Source organism: Aythya ferina (genome assembly GCF_964211825.1).
Source record: "Aythya ferina genome assembly, chromosome: 1".
NCBI lineage: Eukaryota > Metazoa > Chordata > Aves > Anseriformes > Anatidae > Aythya > Aythya ferina.
The window spans coordinates 176696632-176720455 of record NC_140296.1 but is presented as its reverse complement, the minus strand read 5'-3'; the positions used below and the strand labels follow the sequence as shown (position 1 = coordinate 176720455).

General features: G+C 34.9%; 1 protein-coding gene across 33 annotated transcripts in view; it reads left to right on the top strand.

Moving 5' to 3' along the window:
• The window catches only part of NRCAM (neuronal cell adhesion molecule), a 151749-nt gene that overhangs the window by 93117 nt on the left and 34808 nt on the right, over nt 1-23824 (top strand). For 23 of the 33 annotated variants that reach the window (XM_084514178.1, XM_084514165.1, XM_084514176.1 and 20 more), the window contains 14 exons: nt 1113-1224; nt 3118-3302; nt 4472-4603; nt 14020-14163; nt 15266-15377; nt 15691-15857; nt 15938-16085; nt 16626-16750; nt 17628-17657; nt 19022-19123; nt 20872-21069; nt 21183-21253; nt 22148-22373; nt 22684-22799. In XM_084514178.1, the coding sequence (XP_084370304.1) occupies nt 1113-1224; nt 3118-3302; nt 4472-4603; nt 14020-14163; nt 15266-15377; nt 15691-15857; nt 15938-16085; nt 16626-16750; nt 17628-17657; nt 19022-19123; nt 20872-21069; nt 21183-21253; nt 22148-22373; nt 22684-22799 (1868 nt within the window). The remainder of the gene's footprint in view (nt 1-1112; nt 1225-3117; nt 3303-4471; nt 4604-14019; nt 14164-15265; nt 15378-15690; nt 15858-15937; nt 16086-16625; nt 16751-17627; nt 17658-19021; nt 19124-20871; nt 21070-21182; nt 21254-22147; nt 22374-22683; nt 22800-23824) is intronic. The other 10 variants (XM_084514177.1, XM_084514170.1, XM_084514175.1 and 7 more) reach the window with 1 other exon arrangement.

Below are 23824 nucleotides of genomic sequence, written 5' to 3'. Positions count from 1 at the left end.
ATGTGTTAACTACAGTTAATAAGGAAAACATTCAGCTGGCTTACAACTCAGAAATACCAGAGATAATTCTGTGGATTTTCATAGTTTTGCAAAATGAGACAGTGCTGAAACTGGGTAGTCTACTAATTGCCTGTAACTGTTGACTGTGTTCTTCACACTAGACCGCCCTTTTCTCCCAGCTTTAAGTTGTTCAGGTGTTAGTTTTTAAGGAGTTCATGGTACATACTGTATTAAAATTGTGTTCTGTTTATGTCAATCTATCAATAAATCCCACTAACTAATAAAGTAGTTTATTGTTTCTGCCCACGTTTAAAAAAAAAAAAAAAGTTTAATGTAATGATTCAGATTACTATTGTGCTTTAGAGCAAGTTGATCCTATATTTTAAAATTGCTATAAAAGAACATTTACAGGATGCCTGCTATTATTCTGATCTCCATGAAGGCACATGAAATATCATAGTAGACTTCAGAAACTGTCACAATATAGTGTCAGAACTAGGTCTTACGGCTTTCTGTTTACTGCGGTAAACTTGCAGGTAATCAGTGGTTCATTATTACCAGACTGGGGAACAGTTTGAAATAAACTTAAGTATTTAGTGAGAGGAGAAGACAAGGTTAAATTTCCAGAGATGTCTCACATTGTCTAGAAAATATTGAACAAAGTGTACTTCAAAATGGAGCATACCATGTGACACCTTGGATTATATTTTTGAATTTAATAACTTTGCTTTATTTGTGTTTTGATGGAAGCTTTTGGTAACATTCAGTCTTTCACTCATTCACCTAAGTAACCTTATACTCAGTATGCATCCATATATAGTTGCTTATGTAAGGACTACATATCAAATTTTTCCCCTCTTCAATAACAAATGTTTGCAGGTATGTGTTCAAAATTAGCATTAAACAAGTTGAGATATGATTATGTTATGTCTGTCAAAAGCCTAATTTGTTGAACTATGTATGTATATATATGTATGTGTAACATGATAATTTTTAATTAAGTGGCCTGTGTGCATCAAAATCTCTGTCCAAAATGTGAGAATGGATGTATGAATTTGGTCAACATTAAAATAAAATATTGAAATTAATTACTTTATTTTTTCTTGTTCCAGCCAAGCCAGTTACAGAGAGGCCACCAATTCTTCTAACACCAACTGGTACCACAAGTAACAAAGTGGAACTCAGAGGAAATGTCCTTTTGTTGGAGTGCATTGCAGCAGGATTGTGAGTTACTTTTTAGACCGTGCTTTTCAAAATAAAAATGCAGAATCAGAGGGAAACATTTCAGAGATGCCTAAAATGTTACTGCTATGTATGCTTAAGTATTTTAAAGAAATAGAAATGTAAAATTGAAAGAGGACTTTTAAGGAAGTGTCCACCATTTTGGAAATCAGCATATTTTAAGACTGACTATGAACATAAATATTTTTCTCATGTATTAAACATATGAGAAGGCCTTTGTTTCAGGACACAAGCAAGAAATGTCATAAGATAACCTTGGGCACATGTCTGCAGAATTGCACTTGGGAAATATGTCTCCGTTTTTTTCCTAACTATATAGCCATTAAGCTCTCAAATAGTATATAAATAGATAAGAATCTGCTGGTATAATCTGAAAAAGCTGCTCACATATGCTAATTACTTAGTGCATCACCTAGGTGGGAGTTGTTAGAACATACCTTCAGCTACTTACATCCAACTTCTCATTGTAATTGGGTTTAATTGGTACTTGTTTCTTCCATGTAATGCGTGTTTGTCTTTGTTGCTAATTGTGCAAGTAGAAAATGACTAAAGAGCAATTTAACTTCATGAACTAGTTTGATCTTAAATCAATGTCATTCTCAGGAAGAAAGAGAATAGATTGGTTAGTGTGGAAGAAGAAAATCTTTAGTACCTATTTATTTCAGGAGCTATAAACATGTTGACAGTGCACAAAAGCATAGAAGGCAGAGCACTCTGAAGTAGCAGTGAGGTAAGCCAGTAATTGCAAATGATGCAGCGCGGCATCATGCAGATGTATGCACTTGCATAAGCTCCACAGGGCACGCTCATGCACAGCTTGACACAGCTTGATACAAAGGTCAGTGCACTGTTTCTGCCTCAGCTGTGGTCTGTTCAGGTGTCCTTGCATCAGCACCACTAGCATAATCACAGTTGTGTGGGGGAGTAGAATATGCTTTTCAACAACCCTGCAATAAAAATAGTCAGAGGTCCAAACTCTAGAAAAATCACTGGATAAAAATGGGGAAAAAATAAAATGTTATCCATTATATGGATTTGTCTTTAAATGTCATGTATTTTTTTATTTTAATAATTCAATGAAGGAAGCTTACATAGTTCTCATCAGGAGGCCAGATTCAGTTTTTATTTAAAGAAACTACTCCTAATTACTGATACCATAATTAAAAATAAACTTTGCTAGTTGTTCCTGTTCTCATATTAGATTGCTAAATGAATATTTGCCCTGAATCATTAATATTTGAGAGAGGACATTCTACTGAGAAAGCAACACCTTTTAATTTGCTGTAATTTTAAAGGTATGTCTGCATGAGTTTGGACAACTTTCAGCCTCAGTAGCCAACATGGGACACAACCAGGATGCAATTACAAGTAGCTATACTTGACTCAGTACTGTCATTTTTTTCTTGATTTGTCATAGGAAAAATTTCTGTCTCCTACAGATCTGCTATAATATTTATGATGTGCATGAAGTATTACAATATTGCTCAAATGAAGGACAGTTGTAATCTTATCATTATCTAGAAGTTACCTTTTAAACCAGAATGAGCATCAATATGAAAGTATAAATACAGTAAGATTTAAAATACACTTGTATTCATTTATTAACCATTGAGGTTTTTAGATTAATCAGGAGACAAATGTATTCCATAATTATTAAACCTATGAACAGATGGCCATTGACAGTGTTAGTGAGGCTTGTCATTTCCTAGAAAAAAATGCTGGCATATCCTGCACATTTGCTGGACATGCCCCAAAATCTGAGTAAACGCTCTTAAAATAATTGGTGTAAAATTTATGTTCAAAACATTAACATATAGAACTCTCATCTTCCTTTTCAGTAGTCCATTAGTTTGATCTGTACGTTTGCTTTTCCAGACCCACACCAGTAATTCGCTGGATTAAAGAAGGTGGCGAATTGCCAGCCAACAGAACATTTTTTGAAAATTTTAAGAAAACCCTCAAGATCGTAGATGTTTCTGAAGCTGACTCTGGGAACTACAAATGCATAGCAAGAAATATATTAGGTTCTACTCATCATGTCATTTCAGTAACTGTGAAAGGTAATACTAAAATAATCGTTAATTTAATATTGTCGATGTCCAGAATGCAAGACTGAAGTATGCTTACCAGGATAATAAATTATAACTGAAAGGATGAATGATAATATTAAAAAATAACTGAGGATAGCTAAATCAACTGAATTCCGCCATCAGACAGACAGACTTGACTATCTCTAACTTTTGTTTCTCTTTTCATTATGTTGCTTTGTCAAGTAACAGGCTAAATTGAGACTTTATTGTATTACATTTAATGCATTTAATTTATATCTTTAATACATTTAATATATATCTGTAATACATTTAATTTATATCTTTGATTAATTGTCATTAGTCTTTGTCCTTCCTTGTTCTGCCTTCCTCCCCATCCCTTGTCTTTATCTTCTTTTTATTTTCTGTCTTTTCTGCTCTCTATTCACATAGCCCAGATTTTTTCTCTTCCCTATTTTTCTATTCATCTTACGCTCTTTTTTCTCCCTTGATGAACATTTCTGTTTTTGTTTCCTGAGTCTTTTACCTGTGCTGTCTTACTAGTTTTAAAAACATTTAAAATGTGTTTGTCCAAATAGAAACTGTAAGAATATTTTGAATATCATGAAACAAACAAAAAAAAGGGATGACAGCTAATTAGTCATTTAAATAACCAAGTGTAGTGCTCCCTTTGCATACTAAAAACCTATTACTGTAGTCCACTATCACTCTATAGTCATATTCAACCTTCTTGTCAAGAGTTTTCTGTTTGCTTCTATCCATCAATCCAAAATCTGAAGTTTAATTGCAAAATGTGACAACATATACTATTTGTGGTTATTTATTGTAAAAAAAAAAATAAATAATAAAAAAGGTGACATAGATGAAGATCTTTTGGTGTGGACAGTATTCTGTCCATTTCAATCTCTGTGCATTTTCAACTGTCTTATAATTTCAAAGTAAAAAGCTATCCCCCATTCAATGCAGGAGGTAGCCAATAGCTCAGTTTAGCCAAAGTGTAATTTACCAGTTAATCATTGAATATAATGTATACAAAAATAAATTTTACCACACAACTGTATGTCTATACCTATACATATCTTGTTTGAATTATGTTATGGTTACCATGACTGTTCCTCATGATTTTCTGTAATCATGGTAATTTTGGAAAATGATTGCTGTGTTTCTCTTCCTAACCCCAGCTGCTCCATACTGGATAACAGCACCCAGAAACTTGGTCCTATCTCCTGGAGAAGATGGGTCATTGATCTGCAGAGCTAATGGCAACCCAAAACCTAGCATAAGCTGGTTATCAAATGGTGTTCCCATAGCAAGTAAGATTTTTAATTACCTCACAGGATGATGAATAAGGAAATATGAGCAATATCATTTAAAATGTATATTTATCTATATAAATGAAGAGCATGCATTTGTTTAATTTTGGCTGACAGGTTATAATAAATTATAAATTAGGTGGTTAAAAAACAGTGGTTACTCAAGATGGAACAACAAAATGTGCCTTTAAAGTGTTTGAGAGCGCATTTGTGCTATTTGTGAGTGTATACCTGGTTATCCTGTCTGGTGCTCTCCTGGGGTAGCATCCTTACAGAGGCAGAGCCATAGCAGCAAAGCTGTGCCATGCCCTTTTGAGGGATATTACTGAGGTATAATTTCTGCCATTGTGTTGCTGTGGCAGTCATGTTTGCTGGGTCTCTCATTTGCTGCCCCAGAGCAGTACTAGTTTTTTCTAAGAATTGAAAAGTTGACACAAAAGGTCAAGTCGTCACTTCTGTGGGTGTTCAGAGCACTTTTGCAGGATACGCAGCTTAGAGGATGTTGGAGCCTTCCAGGCTTCAGCACTAAAAAGCAGCAGCAAAGCTGACTTGGTGCGTCAGCAACTGCCTGGAAAACAGCTTGTACAAAGTAGGTGTCAAAGAAAAGGAACCCCTGAGGCAGTGAAACAGCTGTTTCTCTGTGTATGGGTAAGAAAAGCAATCCAGAGTTGGTGATAAGAAAAGCTACCTAGAGCCATTGACTGAGTCACTGAATTGTTGCAGTGCTATGACTGGTGATGCTGTATGACAGACACAAGATAGCTGCTGTATGAAGCATAAGTTTGCTTGGGTAGAACTTGCTGGAGAATGCTGCAGCATGTTGTCAGTTGTTTTTGTACTCAGCATGGCCTCTACATCACATCACACCTGGTTCTTCTACATTTGTCCTTCCTTTTTCATGAAACAGTACTATAAAAACAATCTACCCTATTGCCTTGTGAAAGATAATCTATTCTAAAATATGGGTCTGGTCTGGCCTGTGGAATGTATGACTGTAACTTTTGGGAGTTCCAGGAGACATTTAAGTATGTTAATCAAAGTAAGTGTCACAGAGTTTGGGACATGGAGGAGAATTCTACACAGTGAGAATCTAGGAAACAGCAACAGGCAAACAAGAACGTTCGTTAGATATATTCAAAACATTTGGGATACAAGAGATCTGAAACTGAACTGAAAATGTGCAATTTCAGGGATAATTTAAGGGAAAAGTACTAACAGAAAGCATTCTATACAAGTTCTTCTAATTTTCCACATACAAGCTATCAGAGTATACTCTGTATGTACACTTTTTTTTTTTTCTTTAGGCAAAAGGGTAAAGTAAGGGAAAGTATTGAAACAAAAACATTTAGCAAAGTATCTGTTCCAGGAATCCTAAGTAAAAATAAGTTGAGATCTTTATCCTGAGATATAAAACCAGAAGTTTCTATTGGTTAAGTAAGTTATGTGAGCTGACATAAAGCACCATTTCAGAGAGGTGTTTGTCACCTCACCAAAAAGTAGTAAGTATACAAGAAAAACAGGAAAATAATGTAATTTTGTATTGTATATGCTGTATGTACATATATCATGAAGTCTGCTTTATGCTTGAAGTTTAATACCTATCCTGTAGTTACCTTTCTGGCTTTTAAGTTGTCTCAACATATTTACTGTTCTTTATATAGTTGCCATTAGTCTTGTTTTTTGTTTTGTTTTGTTGAGATTTTTTTTCTTGCTAGTCTGATAGTTTAACTCTTCATCCTTCCTGACTAAAAATCTGACTAAAATAAACAAACACTTGACTAAAACCTGACTAAAATCTTTTTAAAACCTGACTAAAATCTTTTGCAGCTGGTTACTGAGATGCACCTTTGCCTTCTACTGCTTCTTTGTCAAAGCTGTAGGACTGGCTATTCAAATGACAAACAACTACATTTTCCAGAAAAGCAACTATGTGTTCTGCATTTTTGCAGGATAGCAGTAAAACATTAAGAAATATAAAGTTTTTAGAGGCAGATACCACCAAACTTCCCAAGTATGAGGGCAGCATACATTGGATGGCCCAGAGGAATTAGTATACAGAGTCTTATTGAAGGAAACTCAGAAAAAAATTAAGAGACTTTAACAAAATTATCCACTCAAACTCAATAGGAGGAGAAAAAAAAGAAAAAAAAAAAAAAAGACAAAAGAACACAGCAAATAATAACTGGGTAGCTCAGTTTTATGTTAAAGGTCACTTTCACTGCTGAGGAAGACAGAAGTTTTGCCACCTTAAATATTTAAGTGCAAGTTCACTGGATGCTCAAGTACACTGAAACTGTCTGGGGATCCAAGAAAGAAAATTATCACGGTCATAGAAAGTGCTGTTCTTAAGATTCTTGTGATTTTATATTATTCTGAGTTACCAAAAACAGGTCTGGAAACTACCAAGTACAGCGTGCTCTTTTGTTCGCTTCCTACCAAATAACAGAATTGAGCCTCTCTTCTTCCAGCTGAATGATTAGTAAATCACTGTAAAAGGAAACTAAAGCAGCTGTTTCAGCTTCAGGGCAGTGCTGAGAGAGCTACACCCATGGCAGGATTTCAAAGAAAAAGAGCTACATTTGAATTTCAAAGCCCTGCTGTCATCATATATCCCACAATGTGCCTCCTGTGGCCCTGTAATCTGTTTGCAATACTTTAATTTTCTATTGGAAACCACAACTGGGAGATGCTTAATTCTTCCGGTTTTGTTTTGCCATAATAGAGTCAGACAAGGAAGGGGAATGTTGAAGAAAGAACCATCCAGCTATATCTCAGTCAAAGGGTGAGGCTTAAATAACAGAAAGGGAAAGATGAAGATCAGCTTCATATCAAAATAATAATAATAAAAAGATTAATGTATGTTAAGCACCTATGAAAACAAGTGCAGTGGTGTAAATTTTGTTCTAGATTATATTAGCCAGCATAAAAAAAGATACTTTTAAAGGAAGATTTTAAGCTTCTTTGAAATCTTTTCATTCATTTTCTTCAATGATAATGCTCTGAAGAAAAGCTCGCTTCCAATTGAAAGCAAGCTGTTTCAGGCATGCTGGAGCGATAAGAAGCAAACCTTGTAGTGTTTACTCACAGGAGTAATTTGAACCCACATGCACAGTCCCATTGAGGTCAATTAGAATTACTTTTGCAAGTAGCAATTGAAAGTTCAGGCCACGATTCTGCCTTGCCTTGCGCTTCAATTAACGCTCAAGGTCTGCATTATTTATACTGCTGCATAATCCGTTGTGTTTTGCTGCTCAGATATTCAGCATGGTTTTACAAAAGGGAAACCATGCATAAAGTATCTCAACTTCTAAAAAAGTAACAACCCGGATTAATTGGGAAGGGGAAGCACTTTCATAATTGGGCTTCAGAAGAGCATTGCAAATACTGCACAAAAGACTAATTTATTGGTTCAGTAGTTCATAGTTCATGATGAGCTATTAAATATTAAATACACACACTTAGATTTAGACAAAGTAGTGCACTGAAAGGCGCTGTTTATCTTCTGTCAACACGTGCTTCACTTGTTTATATTACGTCTCACATTGAATCTCACTTTTTAGTTAGTCTCCATTATTAATCACATTGAAGTTAAGGGGGAAACATTAGCCCTTACATTTCCTTCATGAAAGGCATCGATAATCCCTGGCTCACAGATTTGTCCTCCATTGTGTTCTCTGTGAGCATACACACAAGCTGTTCATCGTGGCCATGGGAGGGTGGGATGAAATCTGCCGGGTCTCTGACACCCTGAGGAGCTGAGCCTCACAGAGGAGGGAAGTGCCAGGGCAGGCAGGCATCCACCACTTCTGCTGTCATGATGCTGGAACTGTGCATCTGGCCTAGGAGCTGTGGCAGACAGGAGAACCTCTGATAATCAGTTTTACTTATTCTGCACAAGATAGCCAAAGGACAGTTGTGGCTAGCCTGCCATCCCTTTGGAGTTAACAGCACTACCAAAATAAAAACATCTCACCCTGGAACAAGGATTGCAGGGGTCACAGGAAAATACTTTTCTGAGGAACAAGTGAGATGTTAGAAAAAGGAAAAGAGCACTTCTTCCATCTCTTGCCATCTCTTCCAGAATGAAGTCTTTGACTGTTGACTGTAGGGTGTAGGATAAGGCAAAACTCAAGTTTCTTGTTTTCCTTGCTTAGTTTCAGTGTCAGTATGACCTTACAGGTTTTCAGGTCTGTCTGATGACTGTCCAGTCTTGCTATTTTACTATCAGCTTTTCTCCAGTTTATACTCATCTCTGAAAGTATTGTCAAGGCCTCTGCTTTGTCAGAACCCACAACCTTTCTGCACATACCACTGGAACTATATGTGTCTGTGCAGAAATACATCTATAGCTCTATGTGACTGTGAAAGTTCAGCCAAGTAAGGCAAAATATTGGTTAAAATCCCTGTCTTCTCCTTTCTTTGTCATCTGCCCTATCCCACGGGAAGAATGAGGGATTCTAGTTGCATAAGGTTCTCTAAATGCCTCATATAGTATTTAGGCAAAATGATGAGAGATCGGATAGAACAGGTCTGTCCTGCATAATGTCCCCTGATTTGGGTTCTCAAATGTTATGAGGCTAGTCAGCTGTAGCCAAAAGTATGTTAACTGGATGCTCATTCAGAGACCACATAATTTATAAAAAAAGCTGGGAGGTGCCTGCATAAGGGACATGACTTCTTATCAGTACAGCTTGGTGACTACACACTGGAAGTCCCTCCTAGTTTTCTTGTTTGGTTGGTTGTTAATGATAAGTCCTGGTTCTGTGACATTCTCCCGTTGTTATAGGTAATACATCAGAATATGAATGTCTAACCTTTTATAAATAATTCTTCAAAACTGCCATTTCAGTCACTCAAGTTATAGCTAAGATAGACCTTCCTCATTTTGAGACAGTTACTTTATTTATAAATTACTTGTGAACGTGACTTTTTGGAGGAATAAGCAGGTAAAGAAGAATGATAGGTTGCTTTTAGCAAATTTGCTGTAATACAGGAGATCCTGTGATCCTATCAGAACCTGAAAGGCATCATTATATAAGGACCATATGTCTAAATCCATATCAGAAAAAAATCCCTAGCCTTCTCTCTTTGCTTTTTTTTTTTTTTTTTTTTAGGGTTTTTGAAAATCATGCCTTATGAGCCAGTAGTGTTCTCAGGCCCCACTTACATTCACTATTAATTGTGCATGAACTTGAGGACACAATTATAGTATGAAGCAGACCTGTATAGTATGAAGCAACAACAAATTTTCAGTATAATAATCTAAATCAAATAATTGTCTCAGATTCTCTGAAAAATTAATATTCTTCTACTGATGCAAAATGAAAAGTCAGCTTTACTAATAGTAGAGGTTAAAGAGTGACTGTGAACTATAACACTTAAACAATAATTTCTGTTCTTACATTGCTATCAATTTTTGCATTTCCTGCATAGTTCTCTACTCTGAAACCATCTTATTTGTGAATTAAAAAATAATAAAATTTGCGATGTGAAAGGTTTTTCAACAATCATATATAGTGACTGCAAATGCATAGCAGTTATAATTATTTTTTATTCATAACTTTGATTTGCTTAAAAAATGGAGGCATCTGAAGACAGTCATTAATATCTCTATTGTTTTCTAAAGAGAAATTATCTGTTTGTACTGTGTTTTTATTTAACTTTTTACTGATCTGGATAAAATTAGCTCTTACACCTGCCAAAGGTGTATGTGTTGTGATTGATACAGGAAAATCAAAAAAGTTAGTTTCTGTCTTCTCCAGCTTGTTTTCAGCCAGAGGGAATCTCTACTACAACATCTGAAGACGACATCAACATTTTCATAATAGAATAGAAACAGTGCATATATCCTGAAAACTAAGGTTGTAATCTACACATGCCTCTGGGAAAAAATATATATATTACCTTAGGTTACATCATGCTTCTCAGGCAACAAGAAAAATATTCTTAATTCTGTGCCCCGTGGGACTTAGACTCTGAGTTAGCAAAGCTGAGAACATCTGATGTCAGCTAGATCGCATCCGCTGTTGTATTTCAGAATCTGGTACCAGTATAATAAACTCAGATGTCAGGGATTCTCGATTTCACATGAGCCTTTTTGTGAACAACAGTAAATTACAGAACAGCAATCACAGGTATATACCTCCTTCTCAGTGAGTAATGCCTTATTGTCAGTCTATGTTTTTAATATTAAAATATTTCATTTTAAAATCACAACATCATAAAATAGTTGGAAGGAGGTAGAGTTCATCTGGTCCAATCTGCCTCCTCAAAGGAAGGTGTTATCAGCATCAGGTTGCTCATGACTGTGTCCATTCAGATTCTGATTATCTCTACGAAAGAGACTGTATAACCTCCTTGGGCAACCTGTTCCAGGGTCTTACCACCCTCTTTGTTTTTTTTTATATGTTTAAGCTTAAAAAACAAAACAAAACAAAAAAACTCCGAGTGATGGATTGTATGTTCCAATTTTGCAAAGATCTTAAAGCTAAAGAATTGTAAAGTCAGTAAATATATTTTGTGACCTAATAATTTTCTGAAAAAAAATGCATTCTTTTCTTAGACTTCTTCAGGCTGTATCATTCATTTGGACTGATAATGTTATATTGTAGACTGCAGTTGACAGTTGTTCTGATCTTCATTTGTTTAGCTTCCTGAGAGTGCACAAATAAATACTGACCAGCAAGTAGAACTGATCAGGAAAATGAAATACTTTAATAGAAAAGTGTAAACAAATCTCAGCAAAATCTGGAGATTTTCTTCCCATTTTAAGTATAATCATGCATCTTAATTTTTTCTGTTAAGACAGCACATTTCATTCTGTCTTTTACACAGGAAAAAAAAAAAATTGCCATAGTGGTTCTTTAAACATGCTAACAGAAGTAATTGCTGGGGCTGTCAAAAGCTTATGAAACAGAATGAGAATATGCATTCAGATGAACAGACGTTGTTCAGAGTGCCAATAGCTGGCTGTGACAAGCGTATCTCCTAGAGGCTATACCTTGTCTGTGCAAAAATAGGCTGTATGTAGCTGTATAGTCAAGAAGCTGTCTTGTTATACAATGTGATGGAAAAATAATGTGAAGAAAGGCAATCAGGTCTTTGGGCAGAAACGATGTAAGCATGTTCTTAAATTAAGGCTCAGTGATTTTGCAACTGAATGTTGATGTTACAGAACACATGCTCAACTCTCCATTACTACAGCAGAACCTTTATAGCAAATCCTCAACATTCATAATCCCAGTTGTGCACACCCATTTTTAGTATTACGTAATTCTTTGTTATTTTGCCTGTCAGCGCCAAATTTAGACCCATCAAACACATTGAAAGCATTTTCTCCTTTTCACACAGCCATCGTGTAAGGTGACCAGAGTCCTCATAAAAGCCAATGAGCAGTGTGTGAGCACAGCAGCAAAGCAGCTGGGTGCTGCAGTGGCTAACTTTTAGGGCTTGGCCCTGCAAGATGCAGTGTAATGCATGGACAAAGACCTGTGGGTTGTGTTTGTGTTGTGTGGGAGAATGAGATGTGTCACAAGACAGTATATTGAGTAGACACCAATCTCAAGATGATGCTCTTCAGCATGCAGGTAGCTAGACCAGACAAAAAAAAAAGATACTTCCTTTGTTTTTTGTTCTTGTTTTTTATTTTTCTCCTAGGACCCACAGATTTTTTTTTTAGAACAGGCACCCAGGTGCTGAAAAAATGGTTTGGGATTCAGAGGGGATGAGTGGAGGGATGCACAGAGAGTGGAGCAGAGCAGCTCTGGGCAGACCTGCCTCCTGGGAGTGCGATAGCATGTATTTTCCATTTAACTGTGATGTGTGTGCAGAAACAGACCGCTTCTCACAGATGACTGGCCTGCCTGCTGGGCTACTCACCTGCTCTGTCTATTTTCAGCCCATGAATCTTTTAATGAAAATGTCATTCACATGGGAACATGAAGAAATGTGTAACACAGAACACAATAGGAAGCAAATCCAAAAAGGAGAAAAATAAGTGCCAGCAATGCAGTAGCCCAGAGAATAGTAAAGCATTTGCAATTCTTGTTGTACCTTTTTCTTGATTTCAAAAATTTTAATTTGTTGTATTGATCTTAACTCCGAGTGATTTAAGATAGGAGTTAAAAATGGAGTTGAGAATTGTTCTTGAGGTATCTGTTTGAAAATTGATGTCGTTACTTTATATACAAAGTAGCCTCAGAGTTCACCAACAATGGAAATGTCTTTAAGCAGGAGCTCAGAACTGGAGTCCCTGTCATCTGGTTTCTTCTCTCTTAGAGAATTCAGTAATCAATATTTCAGTAGACCTGAGAAAACGTAAGATAAATTTCTGTGTGCAGTTGAGTACTGAGATATAGTCAGAATCAAAAGGTTTTGTCACTTACAGAAAATATATATTAATTTATTTAATCGATCTTCTCTATGAATCCAAAGAAATCAGAAATAATTTTATATGAAAAAGTGTTCCACAAATATGTTTATTTTCTCAACCTTCAATTTTGATGATGCAACCATACTACAATGTGTTCCTTAATTCACATATGCATTTATTTTACAGATTAATATAACAGTAAACTTACCAATACATTTAATTAACAATATGTTAATATATTTCTACTTTTTTTTTTAAATGAAAGTTTAATTTGTCCATTTTTATGCAGTACAGTGTTACAAGCTGTTATTTTCTCTGTTGTACCCCTATAACTTCATCCAGTTGTGTGATAACTGACAGCTATTATTCTTCAGCAATATCTTTGAATTTTATTTTCAGTTACGCTCTGAATTATTCTGGGATGCTACTACAGAGTAGTTGAAGAAATAGCACTGTGTAATACTTACATCAGGGAAAGAGTGCCACCTACTGAACTGCTAACACAGCTATTGAGAAGACTATTGATTTTGTACAAAACAATTACTTGTGTTTCACTTTGAGGTAGTTTGCAACTGACTAAGGCTGATTTTATACCTGGAGAATTATTTCTGTGTATAAAAACTGATACAACAAGCAGAAGCTTTTAAATCATAGAGGCTGTAAAGTTTCAATGTAATTCTAACAAGTTTCTTTTGATGTTCAGAAATATTTATTTTTGTAGATATTGTCTGTATTTCTCCGAATCTTGTCATGTCACTGTTTTTCATGTTTATTGCATACAAAATATGATCTTAACTTCACTTTTTATTTTTTTTGGGGGGGGGTGGGGGGGTGGGAAGACAAAAATTTAACAATTAAATGTGTGTAGAACTGGAATAACTTCTTTAATCATACTGGAATTCACATTTTGCCCAGTGAACAGTCATGCATGAAAGTAGAACAAAGGGCATATTGGTCTTTCATTTTGTTTCTTCTTTTCAGAAGTATGAAACATGTTATGCAATGGCAGTTTAAGAAAAATTTCTTTCTTTCTTTATACCAACAGTTGCCCCAGAAGATCCTAGCAGAAAGGTGGATGGTGATACCATTATTTTCTCAGCTGTGCAAGAAAGATCAAGTGCTGTCTATCAGTGCAATGCTTCTAATGAGTATGGATACTTGCTAGCAAATGCATTTGTGAATGTTCTGGGTAAGAAACACATTTTTGTATTTTTCAGTCTTCGTGGGTATTTAGTCGTCTTCTGCTACTATACAAATTGCATCCCCAAGCCTTGGTTGAGGTCTTTAATATGTGGGAATATACATATTTCCTGAGCTTTGTAAAAGCCCAGGGTATAGATATTTTGGGGTTGTTTTTGTAGGATACTCCTGAATTTCCCTTTCACTGCTCCTAGGTAAGAAGGTTGGTTGTGGAAGCTGTTGGAAACTTGGCAGAAATTTTATCTCTTTTTAATTTTTTCTTAATGTAAATCATAACAAACATAAGCATAACAAATAAGGCAGGCATTAATATTCTTTAAGTTAGTATGTTTCAGTACACTTTCATTGATTGTTGGTGTTTTGGATCAGTTAAATATTTGTTCCACCTGAAAACTGCAGTATAGAACACATTCTAATTGTGCAGTGATCCTGGATTCAGATAATCCCTGGAAAAGACTCAGCTAAACCCCATCATAGAAAATATAATCTTTAAATTGCTATTGTGAGGGGACATGATTATACATTTGGCTTTAAGGCCTCCAAGGATGCATTTCAAGTTGTGAGATAATTGTGACCTCTCGATCTTCCCACTGAATTTAACAAAGTTAGTAGGAAAATCCAAGGCAGAATGGCCCCTGAAGACTATCCTGCAGGAATTGGCAGATCCTTTGAGTGACAGAGTGACAGTCTTTTAAAAGAGAGAACCTCATTTTGAGTCCATGATTCTGTTCAAAAATGGAGGTGTTTCACCAAATAGATCTTTCTGCCTAAAGGGTTTTTCAGAATTACTTAGTTCAGTCTGTTCCCATGAGTTTCTCTTTGTGAAGTATGTTCTGATTTAAATATTCCAAATTAAATAACCGGCTTTGGTATCCATTCCTGTTACTTGTAAACAGGGAAGAAACATTTACTTTTCACATGAAAATTCTGCTACATTAATGTTTCCTCAGGCTAATAGTAGTAAAACAAAGCTGAGATCAGAAACCACTTCAGAGAAGGATGTTAATGGATACTCTTTAGGCCCTACTTGATGCCTTCATATTTTGTATTTGTATCCTTGTATCTATATACAGACATCTTTGTCTTTTCAGCTGAGCCACCAAGAATTCTAACTCCTGCTAATAAACTGTATCAAGTCATCTTAGATAGTCCTGCATTAATAGACTGTGCTTATTTTGGTTCACCTAAACCTGAGATTGAATGGTAAGTTACAGTTGTTGTGTTTAAATTATGTAAAAAGAGGCAGTTGCTTCTGTGGAAACAAACATTTAGACTCTATTTACAATTTAGAAACTGTATATCATCAAACTTAAGATAATTTCAATATGCTAATACAATATTAATTATACTTGATGTAGTAACATTTAAGCTACCCGTATAGAATCATGTTTAAATTTCATTATGTGATGCTGTCTGTAGTTGCTAATGTAGCAGTCCAAGTTTTTATTTCCTGTTAATAAAATATGATAGAATTTAAGTATGATGTTGGATAATAATATCTACCTTTTGTATAAAGGTTTAAGGGAGTGAAAGGCAGCATCCTGCGGGGAAATGAATACGTTTTCCATGATAATGGAACCTTGGAAATTCCAGTGGCTCAGAAGGATAGTAGTGGCACATACACATGCGTTGCAAGGAATGAATTAGGAAAGATACAAAATGAAGTACAATTGGAAGTTAAAGGTAAGAAAATCACTCTTTCATCACAGATTAATATAGAATTTAAGACTTTCTAAATATCTAATAGTCATTTTAAATTTCAGACCCAACGTTGATAATCAAACAGCCAGAATACAAAGTGATTCAGAGATATGGCCACGTTTCATTTGAGTGTATAATAAAACATGATTCTACCTTAATACCAACAGTTATATGGTTGAAGGACAATGACGAACTGCCAGATGATGAGAGGTATAGACAAACTATTTTGTCTGTATTTTTTATTTTCTCATTTCCTCCATGTACTCCTTTTCCTGTTCTTTTGAAAGTCACATAATGACCTATTGACAATTTCCAAACAAGACTGCTAAGTATCATCACTATCCCATATTTGATGACTAAAAGACTTGTCTAGTGTAGTGAAAATATTAAGATATAATTCAGAATAAAATGAGATTTAATTTATTTTAAATGTACATTAATAATGTATATAAATAGTAAGGATAATTGGCATAACAAACTAAAGGGATAAAAGGAAGACAATTTTGCTGTAGATCACAGATAATTAAAAGTAATTTGAGCATATTTGGAAATAAAAATGCATTAGAAGAATAGGTAGTTACTGTGGGAAGATAGTTAAGAGCAATGTAGAAAAGGCTGACCCAGTCCCATAGCCTACACTGTTGTCTAGATATTTGCTGAAATACACAAGTGTATGGGATTTGACAATATAACAGTTTCTTATAACAGTACCAGTTATTGATTCAGTGGCTGAACCTATTGTATTTACAGGTTTCTAGTTGGTAAAGACAACTTGACCATTATGAATGTAACTGATAAAGATGATGGAACATATACTTGCATAGTTAATACTACTCTGGACAGTGTTTCAGCAAGTGCTGTGCTTACTGTTGTTGGTAAGAATACTCTAAAACTTTATGATAGCAATACTGTGTTTAATTTCTGTTAAGTATAAAAACAGCATTAGATTTAAAATGAAAAGCACAAACATAATTTTGGTTGCTAGGACAGGAAAAAAGGAATTTCACCAAATTTTGTATGTGTTTCAGTTCGAAAATATAATAATCTTACCTGAAAATTTGCCTTTGAATCGTCTACTTACAAAAGGGTCCAACAGCTTCAGGACACATTCAGTTTCACGGTATAGGTTTCTATTTGTATCACACCTGAGCTAACACAGTAAATTGCATATTGCAGAATATTTGAACATGTTATTTCAGGAAACTCTTTTGCAGCTGAATTACTCTTCAGAAAGACTGAACATGCTTGATTGTTTGACTTCTCAGTGACTTTGTTATTAAATTCCTTCACCTTGTTAACTTTCTATGAGTTCAGATTATTGTAAAATATGTTACTGTGCTCCTTCTCCCAGTTTGTAAGAAGGTCCTAAGTAGATGTCCCGTATTATTCTTACCTGGTGAAGTTAGGTTGGACAAGTTCAAGCTGAAAGCTTGTGTTTTAAAATTGTGTTGTAATCTTACGCCTATCCAGGAATGACATATAGTACTTAACAAGCATCTAGTACTTTTAAAAAGTTTTTTTAATGTTTGTTTTCTTGATCCATTCATATTAAAAAAAAAAAAAAAGAAAAAGAAATTATTGTAGAATACTTCTATCACTTTTCATTGAAAAATCAAGGTATTATTTATACCCAACTATTTACTGTAAGTTAACTTTTCTTTCTCTCTAATTATTACAGTCTATAACTACTTACTATACTCTGTGCCTTTGGCTACTAACTGATTAAATCCTCTATATTAATGTTCTTTTCAGCTGCTCCCCCAACTCCAGCTATCATTTACGGTAAACTAATACAAAGTTCCCTTCCGACATCATCTGCCTGATATACTTCTCATTTGCCTGTTGGAAAGTGCAACATCTTCCTCCCTCCCCCTCTTTTTTTTTTTTTCTGTGTTTTTGTATGTGTATGTGTGTTTGTTTTGTGGTTTCATCCCATTTTACCAAATGCTTCATTATTGGAAGGCTGGACTTTGGAATTTCACAGTGCAGGGTGCTTTGTATTTTAGGGAATAAATGATTTTAAGATATAAATTACTTTTAAATCAGGTTATAGTGTGATAATGTTTTTCTCATCATGAATATTGTAATACAAATCAGTTATAATAATACATGAAAGGTTTAAAAGATAAATCCAGCAGTTCATTGAAAGCTAATTCACTATCAAAGAATTTGCACCAACTAAATTGTGATATGCTTTTCCTTTGCTTTTGATACCAACTTTCTAGGCATGGAGTACTTTATTTCATAGTTTGTCTTCATTTTACCTCACTCATAAAATTGGTAGAATCTTATTGCCCAGTTTTGTTAATGATTGATGAAACTGCTAATAAAGATTGTGAAATTAAAGTTAAAATACCCTCAAAATCTGTCAGTCGTACAGTCTTAAACTGGACACCATGCACCCATTAATTTGATAGCATTTTTTTTCCTGAATTTGGGTGTTTAAATGCTATATAATATGCCCAAAACACTTTTAAATATGAGCAATGAGCACATTTATGTAAGTCCTATCAAGTTTTGAGAAAATGTTTATGCATTCTTAAGTGAACTTACTCATTAGTCTTAATTTTTGTGTAACAATTCATATAACAAATTCAGCAATTTGAAATGGATATTTACATCTTCATGCATTATGTGGATGTATATTACCAGATTGATGTTTCAGGTTTTCTAAAAAGTACAACAAAAACAAATGTCTTAGAAACTTACAATTAGTTTCCATTTACACTATACTTGCTTTGAATTCACATGCAAAATATTTGTGGTGATTCTAGAAAATCTTCTTTGATGTGAGTTCTTTATTTTCCATCCTATTAAATATTTTTAGTTACAATACAATACCACTCATACTCATTCATAGATAAACTAAACGTGCATTTCATATTTCTGTACTTTTCATTACATTTTTGTATCACATTTTATATCACAATCAGATGGGGATAAAATCAAATATAGATTCATGTTAATGTATGGAAGTTTCCAGATATATCAGTTCTCCATTTTGTATCTGTTTTGTGAAAACTGCATGCTAATAGTCATTACTGCTGTATCTGTGGAATTCTTTTGATTGGAATGTAAGGATTTTTTCACAGATGAAACTCCATATTCTATTGTGATTATTTGCTTTGTGTTCATTTGATTTACAGCTCGGCCAAATCCACCCTTTGACTTGGAATTGACAGGTCAGCTAGAAAGAAGCATTGAACTCTCATGGATACCAGGAGACGAAAATAACAGTCCTATTACAAGTATGTTTGTCTGTATCTATTGTAACAGAATTACCTTAACTCTTCTTAGATCCCCAAAAGTTCTAATATAAATTTTGTGTGCAGCATGGAAGAATGGCAAATTCACTTGCTAAAATTTGAAGGTCTCTGCCAACCTTAAGGATTCTGTGATTGTGTGAATTGCCATTTATTTACATAACAAAAATTCATTCGTTATCCTCTACTGCACTGCCAAGCTGAAAGACTTATTTAATGCCCTAAAGAGCTGGGCTTTTGTTACAAAAACCTGTGCTAGTTAACACAGAAGATGATACTGGTTTGAGCTCTGTATGATTATGTCCAGTCTTATGAATATGCAGAGAGCAGACTTGTTCATTAGTTGAATGAGTAGAAAGTCACTTGTATGTGCATCTTAAATAGAAATCTACTAACATTTTCAGTACTTCCCATGAATTTGAGATAGCATCAGTACCAGTATCTTTAGGGGGATTATCCATGACTACCAGTGACAGAAGCCTGTGCTTAATGAAAATACAGACCAGAAGGTTGTGGTTTTTTTTTTTTGTTTGTTTGTTTGATTGTTTGGGAGGGGGTTTATGTTTGTTTTTTGTCTGGCTTTTTTTTAAGATTCATATAAATAGTTGAATTGCATTTAAGTTATAGCTTATTCGTATACTCTTGTGTCAGTGCATTGATTGTTTTCCAGACCAGATGACAAAGTCTGGCTTTTCTATTGAAAAGCATTCACACTGTCTCAAAAGAGATTATACTAGCTTGTGGCTTGTATCAGTTTTTCTGCTGCATACGGTCTGATACTGGAAATTGAACTCTTCCAAATAAATAATGCTGGGTTTAATTACAATACAATTTAAATTCTCGTGTTGTCCACTGAGAGCTTGCAAAATAAGACATTATAAGACATTTGCTTCATAAGTAAGCCTGTTAATGCTGCTGCTATCACTTAAAAAAAAAAAAAAAGGCTCAAAGATTACACTTCATTATAAAAGATCCTTTTACACAAGTAATATGATTCACACACTAGAATCTCTTTTCTGGCAGTTTGACAGCTGAAGATAAATGGTCCTTTTGTTTCTGGTAATGAAAATGATTTTCTTTTTGGAGTTCTACAAATCTATTTATACCTGAGGTTGTGTACACCGTAGGGTCTTGACTGCAATCATATTCACACAGAGAACCCTCAAGTAATTTAGCTTCTGTACATGAATTCCATGGCTTAATTTGAAGGTACTGAAAAGTGCACTCAAAAATCTTCTTTAAGTATTGGTTCTTGACTTTAAATAGTTTTTCACTAAGACAGTTTCACTGGGGAAAATGGACTACTCTCATTTAAAATTGTATAGGCGCTGCTTTATTGTCAGCTTGATACAACTAGGAGCAACGTATTTGTTTGCCAAATACTCCTTTTATATCAAAATTCCAATCTTGTCTCACTTTCTTGCTGTGATAGTTCAAGGGTTCCTGTTATATTAAAATCCAGCACCTGACAGAGAGCTCTTGTAATAATGTGTTGCCTGACAACTGCATTAGTAATATGAAATAATGAAAGAGTGTTTCTCTTACATTTCTATCTATGTAGTACCTTTCAGAACCACCTTGTATACATATGTCCTATGTACTTCCGTTTCCATGATTTTTAAAAACGTTAGTTGGATTGCTCAGTTTCGATTAGCTTGTTCAAAAACGGCTACACTGATCTAGGAAGGTGTTGCAAGTTTTGACATAAAATTGGATTCAATTCCTGTTTGCAGGCTTTGTGATTGAATATGAAGATGGACTGCATGAGCCAGGGGTATGGCATTACCAGACGGAAGTTCCTGGATCTCAGACAACAGTACAGTTGAAGTTGTCTCCATATGTCAACTACTCGTTCCGTGTGATAGCTGTCAATGAAATTGGTAGAAGTCAGCCAAGTGAACCATCTGAGCAGTACCTGACAAAATCTGCAAGTAAATAAGTATTTCTGCTTACTAGTGATTGATTTATGCTATGAATAGCATCAAATTTGCTTGGAATGGAAGTAGCAGTCATTCTTGTTCATGTGTAAATATTTTGTTTTCAGACCCTGATGAAAATCCTTCTAATGTACAAGGGATAGGCTCAGAACCTGATAATTTGGTAATAACATGGGAGGTAAGTTTGGGGATTTAGGAGGTTTCATTTGCTTGTTTTCATCTCTGTGAGTAGCATTTTTGTAGAATGTTTTTGTTTTTAGAGAAATAACGATGATCTACCTGAGAACACCCTGTGAAATAATATATGTGTTGTGTGTTTATGATATTCTTGAAAGAGAACAAATGTAGACATTTCCTATTCTTCACTTTCAAGGAAAAGCTGCGTGCATTATCAAAGAAAAATCTTTTTTCAAAGTGCCTTGTTTTCCTTACCGATTCCTCTAAGATAATCCACTAATTTGGTAATGCGGCATGTTTTGCTGCCAATGTAGAAAAACTTGAGATAAATCACAATTTACATATTTAAGTAGATTGTTATTTTTAGGACATATTCTAAAGAGGATTAATTCTACCCTCAGCTTCTGTGATAAGCTGAATTGTTGTGCACTCTTCCACTAAAAAACTTTTATGTCTCTATTATGCCCTTAACATTACGACAGGAGCTCTGGAGAGCCATGTAGAACCAACTTCCCATCCTAGGCAAGAAACATTTTCTAGGGAAAACAGTTTATAGGGAGCTGGTGCAAATCTACTTCTCTTTCCACTTCTAAAAAATACTTGAAAACAAAAAATGTGTATAGAAATCCCAATGAATGGTTGTATGATAATTAGCCAGTCTTTTATTGACGAGACTCAATGTAAATTTTACTATTAAATGAGAAGCAACTGAACTGACCTCATGTAAGAAATAAATTACAATGCTTGGAAATTTCAGCATTGCTGCATCCCTGTCACAGAACACAGTGATAAATTTTCAGTAAAATTGTAAATTGATAACTTTGTGACTCTAGTTTTTTTTTTGAGATGCTTCTGAATATTTAAAAAACAGTTTGATTTACTCTTTTTATTTCAGTCTTTGAAAGGTTTTCAGTCTAATGGACCAGGACTTCAGTACAAAGTCAGCTGGCGTCAGAAAGATGTTGATGATGAATGGACATCTGTTGTAGTTGCAAATGTGTCTAAATATATCGTGTCTGGTACACCAACTTTTGTTCCCTATGAAATAAAAGTACAGGCTTTAAATGACCTGGGATATGCACCAGAACCATCAGAGGTGATTGGACATTCAGGGGAAGACTGTAAGTTTCCTAGTTTGACTCAGTGGTACTAATTAAAAGTGACTAAATGTGTAACCTAAATGGGAATTCAAAATATTAAAGTATTTAAAAGTATATAGTATAGTAGATATTTTAAAAATTAAAATTAAGTAAGGTGGGGATAATAAGGGTTCATAAAACTCTGTAGTATTAGTGTTGAGGTCAGCTTTTTAACACACAGGATCAGTTTTTTAACCTACTCTTTGAAAGGAATGCAAAGAGTAAATCCAAAAATGTTCATGTGGTGTCTGATTCTAACTAGGTACTTGTTACATCTTTTTTTTCCTCACAGTGCCAATGGTTGCGCCAGGCAATGTGCAGGTTCATGTTATTAACAGCACATTGGCAAAGGTGCACTGGGACCCAGTTCCACTAAAAAGTGTCCGAGGACATCTTCAAGGGTACAAAGTAAGTATAGTCAAAAGCTTTCTATCCCTCATTTAATATAAGAGATCACTCTTCCTACATGAGATTGTATCCAGATTGAAGTAACTGATGTGTAAGAGGATTCTTGCTTTTCAGTGAGCTCACAAGTTTTGCTGACAAGAGCAACAGCATTCAAATGACTCATTTAAAATTCGGCAGGGTTCCAGCCTTTTAGTATTAGTCTCTTGTGACATTGTCCTCAAAAAAAAATTGGATGTGCTAGCAATTAAGCTTGCACACATTACATAGATTTTAAAAATATATAATAGTTTTACAGATTTTTTTTTTTTTCTGGAAGGATACCTAGAGGATGAGGAGAAATAGTTTCTGTTGGAGTCTCTTTTAGGTCTAATAATATTGAAAACTGTTTTGTGATTGCTCATCTTCTACCATAGCATGATTAGTCACGTAATTCTAACTAGCCAATTACTAGCTTGGAGTTGTGGCTTTAGAGGTCGGCAAAAAGCTCAGTTTAGAGAGAGTAGAAAAGGTGGATGGTTTGGAGTACGCATATAACTGAAGGAAGCTTAATGTAAGGTAATGCACTGGCTTTGGTGATGACTGAGAAGTCTTTGTTGGAAACAAAAGACTGCTTTTAATAGAGAATGGGAGACAGAAGGACTTCAGGGTAAGAAACTGGGGCAACATCAGCAGATGAGGGAAAATCAGATCACAAAAGTTGCTTCAGAGGTCGCACTAGAAACACAGAAGAAACCTGGACCTGCAGAAGCATGGTGGACTAGTTGGGCAGAGGAGGGTGGAGTGAGAGGATACATTGACCTCCTGTGCAACAATAGAAGAAAGTAACAAGTAATTACTCCTCTACTCTTTTGCAACTATAGGAATAAATGTTCTATCAGAACAGAGTAGTTGCACAGCCTGAACTAGGTTTACTTTGTAAGACAGACTAATTTGAACTACTTTTTAAATGAAAGGAGGAAAAGAAATATTGGGAAAAAAAAATGAAAGGAGGAACATATTTGGAGGAAAAGAAATGCATGTAATAC